General features: G+C 38.2%; 2 protein-coding genes across 3 annotated transcripts in view; one reads left to right on the top strand and one right to left on the bottom strand.

The window, feature by feature from the left end:
- The first annotated feature begins 1,034 nt into the window (after positions 1 to 1,034).
- LOC107711169 (DNA-3-methyladenine glycosylase-like) lies at positions 1,035 to 2,376 on the top strand. The gene is made up of 3 exons (XM_016516104.1): positions 1,035 to 1,040; positions 1,102 to 1,291; positions 1,563 to 2,376. The coding sequence occupies exons 1-3, from the start codon at positions 1,035 to 1,037 to the stop codon at positions 1,979 to 1,981; spliced, it is 615 nt and encodes a 204-aa protein (XP_016371590.1). The 3' UTR covers positions 1,982 to 2,376.
- Positions 2,377 to 2,555: 179 nt separating this feature from the next.
- LOC107711278 (nitrogen permease regulator 3-like protein) overlaps positions 2,556 to 7,975 on the bottom strand; it is a 19,074-nt gene continuing 13,654 nt past the window's right edge. The window contains exons 8-14 of one of the 2 annotated variants that reach the window (XM_016516249.1): positions 7,366 to 7,503; positions 6,830 to 6,986; positions 5,869 to 5,975; positions 5,579 to 5,708; positions 4,576 to 4,765; positions 4,291 to 4,483; positions 2,556 to 3,227 (exon numbers count right to left, since the gene is read on the bottom strand). In XM_016516249.1, the coding sequence (XP_016371735.1) occupies positions 3,062 to 3,227; positions 4,291 to 4,483; positions 4,576 to 4,765; positions 5,579 to 5,708; positions 5,869 to 5,975; positions 6,830 to 6,986; positions 7,366 to 7,503 (1,081 nt within the window). In that variant the 3' untranslated portion in view covers positions 2,556 to 3,061. The remainder of the gene's footprint in view (positions 3,228 to 4,290; positions 4,484 to 4,575; positions 4,766 to 5,578; positions 5,709 to 5,868; positions 5,976 to 6,829; positions 6,987 to 7,365; positions 7,504 to 7,975) is intronic. The other variant, XM_016516250.1, reaches the window with a different exon arrangement.

Raw genomic sequence — 7,975 nt, forward strand, 5'->3', positions numbered from 1 at the left:
TTTGAAGATTGCATTTAATGACTCTAAAATGTCATGTAATATATTTTTCTTTCACCTTGAACATTTCAAACAAACACATACACATATATATATATATATATAAGTGAAAAATTTAAGGGGGTCTGAATACTTTCCGTACCCACTGTATATATAAACAAAAATATTTTTTTTCGTTAATAAATAGTTTGCAAAACATGATATTTTACAACTGGAATTTGCCTTGTCAGGTAAAGTAATTATTGATATTTTAAGAGCCACACCGTCACATGATGCTATTTCCTCTATGTTTTTTTCTCCATGTTTGTGCAAGTTGGTTTACCTCATAAATTTGTTTTAGTTGAAGTTTTGCAAATATTATTGAAAGTGAACAGGGAAAGAGTTTTGTTAAAATATTTTTGCTAAAATTATAATAAAAGATGATGCAAAATTACAGTGTCAGTAAATTATATTAAAGAAAATAAATTAATGGTGACAGTAAAAACATTTGTAATGTTACAAAATATTTCTATTTGAAATAAATGCTCTTCTTTTAAACTTTCTATTCATCAAAGAATCCTGAAAAATGTATCAGGTTTTTCACAAAAATACTAAGCAGCACAACATTTTCAACATTAATAATAATAAGAAATGCTTTTTGAGCAGCAAATCATCATATTAGAATGATTTCTGAAGGATCATGTGACACTGAAGATTGGAGTAATGATGCTGAAAATTCAGCTTTCACATTACAGGAATAAATTACATTTTAAAATTTAGTAAAATATAAAACAGTTATTTTATTGTTTTTATGATCAAATAAATCTTACCGACCCCAAACATTTGAACAGTAGTGCATGTAATTTTTTGCCTGATTTATCAACTGCCAAAAACAATCATAAATCCAATAACCTAGAAAAACAGTAGCACATCTTTACTCCTTTACCACAGGATTTGAGATATCATTAGCAAGCACCACTAGCTACTAATATTTGTTGTCTAATGATTCTCAGTCAATATAATTTATCGACACATTTGCACTACCTGCTGGATGTAAGATGCCTGTACAGCCTCAGGGTGTAGCGAGTTCTGGAAAGAGTGACATCTGGTTTCTGTGTGTATTAGGTGTTGGTGAGGAAGCTAACTGATGGCACTGAGCTCAGAGGAAGGGTTGTGGAAACCGAAGCATATTTGGGTGGGGAGGACAAAGCGTCCCACTCAGCAGGAGGAAAACGCAAGGCGAGAAACACTGCCATGTTCATGAAGCCTGTGACCATCTACGGCATCTACCTCTGCATGAACGTCTCCAGCCAAGGTGAGGCTCCAAAAACCGCTGTAATTGACCACACGCACATATTAGGAATAGCGCTTCACAGGAGATGGAGCCGGAAGGCTGTAACCACAGATCCCTCACCGCTAGTTATGCAAGAAACAAGTGTTTTGTTTTGCTGCTGCTTTGCTTCTCTCCAACTGTTTCTCATTATAGGTCAATTTGGCACATTACATAGTGAACGCACACAGACACAAGCCAATAGGAAGGAGACGGCATGGAGCCTCACTAACTACTCTACTATATGTGGGTGCAGGGGAGGGGGCGGCGGTGCTTTTGCGCTCGCTGGAGCCTCTGAGGGGTCAGGACGTCATGAGGGGCCTGCGAGCAGCCAAACGCAAGGCGGGAGCCAAAATCCTTCAGGAAAAAGAGCTCTGCAATGGCCCGTCCAAGCTGTGCCAAGCACTAGATATACAGCGCTGCTTCGACCACAGGGATCTGGCCACTGATACTGAGGTGTGGCTTGAGAGGGACCCAGAACGAGAGACTGTTTGCGCTGGAGAGGTGGTGTCAGCGCCCCGGATAGGAGTCGAGTCTCATGGCGAATGGGCAACCAAAACGCTTCGCTTCTACTTGAGAGGACACCCATGTGTGAGCGTGCTAAACAGAGACGCAGAGCGCCAGATGCAGTCCTCCACTGATCTTCATAACACTGAGATGGAAAGGACAGTCTGATGAAATGTTGTTTAGTCATGAAATCACTCTTTTAAAGGTTCGTTTGCTCAAAAATGAATCATTTACTCACTATCATGTCGCTCCAAATCCGTGTGGTTTTTTTGAACACCAAAGGAGATGTTTAGCAGAATGTCCAAGCTGCTCTTATCCATATAATTCAAGTGAATGCTGACTAGGGACTGTCAAGGTTAAAAAAAATGATGAAAAGCACTCTAAAAGTATCATGACTTGTTCTCTATATTCTCTGTAAGTCTTCTAACGCAACAAAAAATGGGAAGTTTAAGTCATTATTCATCAATAATCTTCTCATCTTTCCTCACAAAGCTTTCCAATTGAGAAGAATAGAACACACAAATCTGCTACTGTGCTTGTTTTGTCCATTTTGGAGCTTGAAAACCCCTGGTGACTAATCATATTCACTGTATTGAGAACAAAAAGAGCAGCAAAATTACCTGAAGAAAGTCACACGGGGGTGGCATGACATAAGAGTGAGTAAATAATGAGAATTGTAATTTTTGAGTCAACTAACCTTTTGAGTTTGAGTCTTGTAACAGCATGTTTCTTTATTGCATACTCTTTGTTATTCCTGGTGCTTTATTGATTTTACAGATGTTTGGAAACCCATTTGCACTCCAAGGTAATTACAACCCCCTTTTCTCTTTCTCTGTTTCTCCACACTCAGTCTCAATGGCATGCGGCCTTATGGTCTGGAATTACCATCATGGCATGTGTTTTGGGTCTTGTTTGCTTGAGGAGATGATTTATGACATCAGGGAGCGATCTCCAAATAGGAGATGCTTGGGTGGAATACTTAAGCGATCCATTTTATGCCTGCCCAAGGATGAATCACATATCACGACCCCTGAACCGTTTATTAAAATAAACCGCATATGAGGTAAAATCATGATAACATAAAAATCTTTGGTCAGTACAGCTATATACAATAGATTATGTGAGTCTCACTTCATAATCCACTTATGAAACGCAGCAGGTTGAAAGCATTTCGCTTATTTAAGCCACTGATGATAAGCAAACACGTCACACCGTGTCGTCAGACTCACAGTAAGTTGAATGATCCATTTAGTCTGGTGGAGACTGGAACAGAGAGATGATGGGGTCCTCGTGGTTGGTTATCACTAAGACACTGCGAAACTTATCGAATAAAGTTTTCAGCTGCGAGCGACGCATGTTCTCATTGTACATGATCTCTTCCAAGTGATGATGGCCTCTGAAATAATGCAGCAGCCTAAAGAAAGACAACAAGATGCTAATTTACACGCACCCAAATAATCTGTTTATAATCAGACTGAAAAGCCAGATCGATCTGACTGAGCTCAATCCGAATGAAATTTTGAATAGGATTATTGAAAACATTAAGCATGTAAACACTTGAATCTGACTATTTTCTCAATCAGATTCAAAAATACTTTGTGCACATGCACAGGGCTGTTACATGCATATTTTAACACATTATACATCTTATGAACGTGCCTATGTTAATTTAGGCATGTCTCTTTCATATATCTTTATTCTGTCTGTATGCCTCATGTCTTAAAGGGATAGTTCACCCAAAAATGAAAATTGTCATTAATTACTCACCCTCATGTCGTTCCAAACCTGCAAGACCTTCGTTCATCTTTGGAACACAAATTAAGATATTTTTGATGAAATCCGAGAGCTTTCTGACCCAGCATGAATAAAGTCGTTATTTTTCTTTTCTCATAGCTTCATAAAATTATGGTTTAACCACTGATGTCACATGGACTACGTTTCTGGGCCTTGAATGTGGCATTGCATTGGTGTAGAGTCTATGCAGAGTCAGAAAGCTCTCGAATTTCATCAGAAATATCTTAATTTGTGTTCTGAAGATGAACAAAGGTCTTACAGGTTTGGAACGACATGAGGGTGAGTAATTAATGACAGAAATTATGGTTTAACCACTGATGTCACATGGACTACGTTTCTGGGCCTTGAATGTTTCAGTTGCATTGGTGTAGAGTCTATGCAGAGTCAGAAAGCTCTCGAATTTCATCAGAAATATCTTAATTTGTGTTCTGAAGATGAACAAAGGTCTTACAGGTTTGGAACGACATGAGGGTGAGTAATTAATGACAGAATTTTAATTTGGGGGTGAACTATCCCTTTAAAAACTGGTCAGTGGTTGAGACTGAATATCTACTAAATATTTGCTGAAAACTGGACTGAATTGATTCCAATTTACAAAAATGTGTGCATGTAAACCTACCCGCTGTTCTGTACAAAACTAGGTTTGAGATTGGAAAAACAAGCTATAAAAGACACTCCGTCACCTGGCAAACAAGCGCAGGTCCTCTGGGTTCTGTGCTGCTGGGACACGGAGGATGGCCTGCCGCTCATGTTCGGTCAGGCTGGCCAGAAGCGTTTCTGTCATTCTTTTATTGAGAGGGGAGTCTCCTCCAGTCTGGAGCTCAGCGCTTGAGTTATCCATACTGGGACTCGTGAGGGTCATGTCATCGCTACTTGCTGCAGAGGGAAAATGAGAGAAACTACCGAGACTTTATTTGATCATAAGAGTATCTTTTAAGTGCTAAGTTGGAGCTGACTGGGTTACATACTGGGAGAGCCGAAACTCAGGGCACTGGGTGTGCTCAGACTCCGGCCTGTAACGCGTGTGACTAGGGGTGGCTCCTCCTCCCGAAGACCAGGCTCCTCCTCAACGGGTGGGACCAGCAGACAAACATATGTGTGGAGCTGAAACAGCAGCCGGCGCTGGAGCATCCAGACCACCATCTGAATGAGCTGGGCCTGCTCAGATACACACACATGATGGTGTAGTAACAGCATCGACAACCGGGGTTAACTGACAATGCTCTTCGCACAAACCCTGACCCTTACTGAGATTAAATCAAATCCAAATGAATAAACGTCTGACTTTTCAGCAAATATTTGCTAACATCTCAAACACTACTCTAATGTCACTTTAATCTTAATTAACATTCACATACCATAGTTGCATTTCGCTGCCTAGTGGCAGTTGCACAGAACTTTCAAACTGTTTGCAAAGCATCCATTACTCCGTTTATTCACCATGGTAAAACAGTGAATGTATGAAGATATCCACACAAAACAAATGATCGCCAATATATATCTGAAGGAAAAAAAATTCGGTTTTCTAAGACGATTCAATGCAAATAATTATAAAATTATTTTATTATTTATATAATTATTATATAATATATATTTATATAATTATTATTTATTTATACATAATTATTTCTTTATAGTATATAATTATTTATATACTTTTATAATTTATAACATTATTTTTATTTATATAATTATTTCATACATAATTCTTCATAATTTTTTACAGAAATGTAAAATGTAAAAAATAATGTTTAAGTGTACTTATTTACTTGTCTCATACTTTTGATTAGAATGCATAACATCTGGTCACATATGGTTTAGCTGCAAAAATTAACGCTCAGATTGGATCTTAAATTCTGCATGCTCCTATGCGCAACTTCATAATGCCCCTGTACTACTTTCCATTGGAAATGAATGACTTCCGATCTGATGTTTGTCATAGATAGTGAAAAGATGGCCTTAGACTCTTACCTCATGCACAGGGGCATCCAGTGGATTCCTGAACTCAGACAGAGATACAGGAAGTGAGAACTTTGCTAACATGGAGGGCAGGTCATGACCTGGAAATTGGAGGCCAAACTGCTCAGCCAGAGGAGAGTAGCTGGAGGAGGGAGACACGAAATGATGAATAATGTTTGCATTGAGATTTTTGAAGGAATTACACTTTTTTTGTTAAAAATTATGAGAATATTTTACAGTCTGTACATCAGACAAAGCATGCCAATTTACAGGTTTAATTATTTTTTAAAGAACATACTTACATGCAGATGTTTGCGTGGGGAGACAGCATATACACGTTGTTCTCACAGAGAGGATAGATAATGATAGCTTTACCCCAGTACACCAAATGTGCAGCTATCTGGAAGACCTGTGGGAAGCAATGTAACATTTTGGATCAGTAATTTTCAACCACTAGGGGGCCTGAGCAAACCTCCAAGGGGACTCAAACAAAACAAGATTTAAAATAAGTGAAAACAACTAAAAAAAAAAAAAGAAGAAGATATTTTTTGTTTTAATTCAACCTCTCAACAATTGTTTTATTTTTATTTGAAGAACCAAGATTCCCGCATTCTTAGAAAACCTCAATATATGAGGTAGCCTAATTTTTCAAAGTTATTTGTAGACCTGGATTTCAAGTCATGTGTGAATTAATATTTTTTTTTAACTGCATGTGCATTTTTATAATGCTTTGACACTTTTTTGGTTATGCCAAGCTCTAAAATATTTTATCAGGTATAAATTATTCTTAAAAATCCATAGTATTAATTGTAATCCAGTAAACCATGAATGACGAAAAGTAAATTCAAATCATTCAAAAATAGGAGTTCCAGACCTTCTAATATTGTTGTGAACAATACAGGGCCTCAGAGTCATAAAGGTTGAGAATCACTTTTTCACTTTTGAATTAATTCACTTTTTTAGATTAAAAATAGTTCATCTGTATCCAAAACATTGGGCGTAATGTTATTACAACATCATTTTTTGTGTTGCCTGTCCACTAGGTGGCAGTATAAGACTAATTACAACAAAAACCAATGCTGTGACTAGTAGTATAATTTTTCACTTTACTCCCTAATCCTGTGGGTGTCAGCTCAGCATCAGTTTTTTTTGCCAAGAGTAAATCTACAGCTCCTTTTTGTCAAACCAATGGAACATTTCTATGCGTCAAACATTAAGGAGGACCAGGCTGATAAATGTGCAAGGCTGCATCTAGTCTTTGACCTGTAGGAGAGCCAGGTCAGCGTCTTGAGCCAGCTGCTGCAGGTTCTTGACGGCTGAGCAGGTTTTGATGAGCCGCACTAGAGCAGGAGAGCAGTCCAGAGGGAGCTGAGCTAGTAAGGCCTTCTCATTGTCCAGGAGCAGCAGTGCGTGATACGGCCTGCAGGGGGCACAGCATCCCAACACTACTTGTAGTTGAAATTACACTCTGGTCTTAATAGCAAGTGCACTTGATCATGCAGAAAAGCAGGAGAGACTAAGGCTATGTTCAGAATATCATATAACCATACTGGTTACAATATCTTACTACTTACTTGCTGAAGTAAACAGTCTACATACTGTGCACAAAGAATACATGGATAACCTACTACTATTTTTGCCAAAACTGAGGAATACTGCATCCCATAATTCAGTGTGATCAAACTGAAGAGCATTGGATGAAGCAAATTAGCCATTTTAATTTTCCAGAAAATAACTGGATGCAACTTGCTGAATTAAATGCAGCTTGATAAATAAACTGAATATAAGCTGTAACTCACCGAATGGCCTTTAGGCTGCGCTCAAGAGCTTCTGGTGGGATGTGTTTCCCTCCTACACGGTGGATTTTGTGTGGCAGGCAGAAACTGACCTCAAGCCAGTTATTAATGTGAAGCCGAACGACTCCAGTTGTGCAGAGGCTGAAAACAATACACAATAGCATCATGACAAAAATGAGCTGTTCTTTTAGTGCAGAATACGAACAAAAGCAAATAGCTGTTTGTCTGCAACATATTGAGTTTCATGCTTAACGATTTAAGTTCAAGCATCAAATAACAATCCTGAAACACAACTGTAATCCCTACAACATAACATGCTGCACGATTTAGCCCAAACAGGACATAAGGGTGTGTAATATATGTGCAATATCTACGATAATATCATAATTGTTGTTTTAATGATGTGGAAGCTGACATTGAGCACGTTTATTACATGCACACCAGTAAGTTGATAACTCACAAATATCAGCTTATTAAAATAACCAGTTTTCCCCGTTTACATGCACATCAGTAACCTGACAACGCAAGTAAGCTGCGTTTACATGACTTCATTAATAAATCAGGTTATTTCCCTGTAGTGACGTCAAAATATAATCATTTGCGTATCTGACTC

This window comes from Sinocyclocheilus rhinocerous, unplaced genomic scaffold (genome assembly GCF_001515625.1).
Source record: "Sinocyclocheilus rhinocerous isolate Xijiao unplaced genomic scaffold, SAMN03320098_v1.1 scaffold115, whole genome shotgun sequence".
Lineage (NCBI taxonomy): Eukaryota > Metazoa > Chordata > Actinopteri > Cypriniformes > Cyprinidae > Sinocyclocheilus > Sinocyclocheilus rhinocerous.

Excerpts from the sequence above, each read along its gene's own strand:
- LOC107711169 (XM_016516104.1), top strand. Across the intron at positions 1,292-1,562 it reads CATGAACGTCTCCAGCCAAG|GGGAGGGGGCGGCGGTGCTT; the intron begins GTGAGGCTCCAA and ends ATGTGGGTGCAG.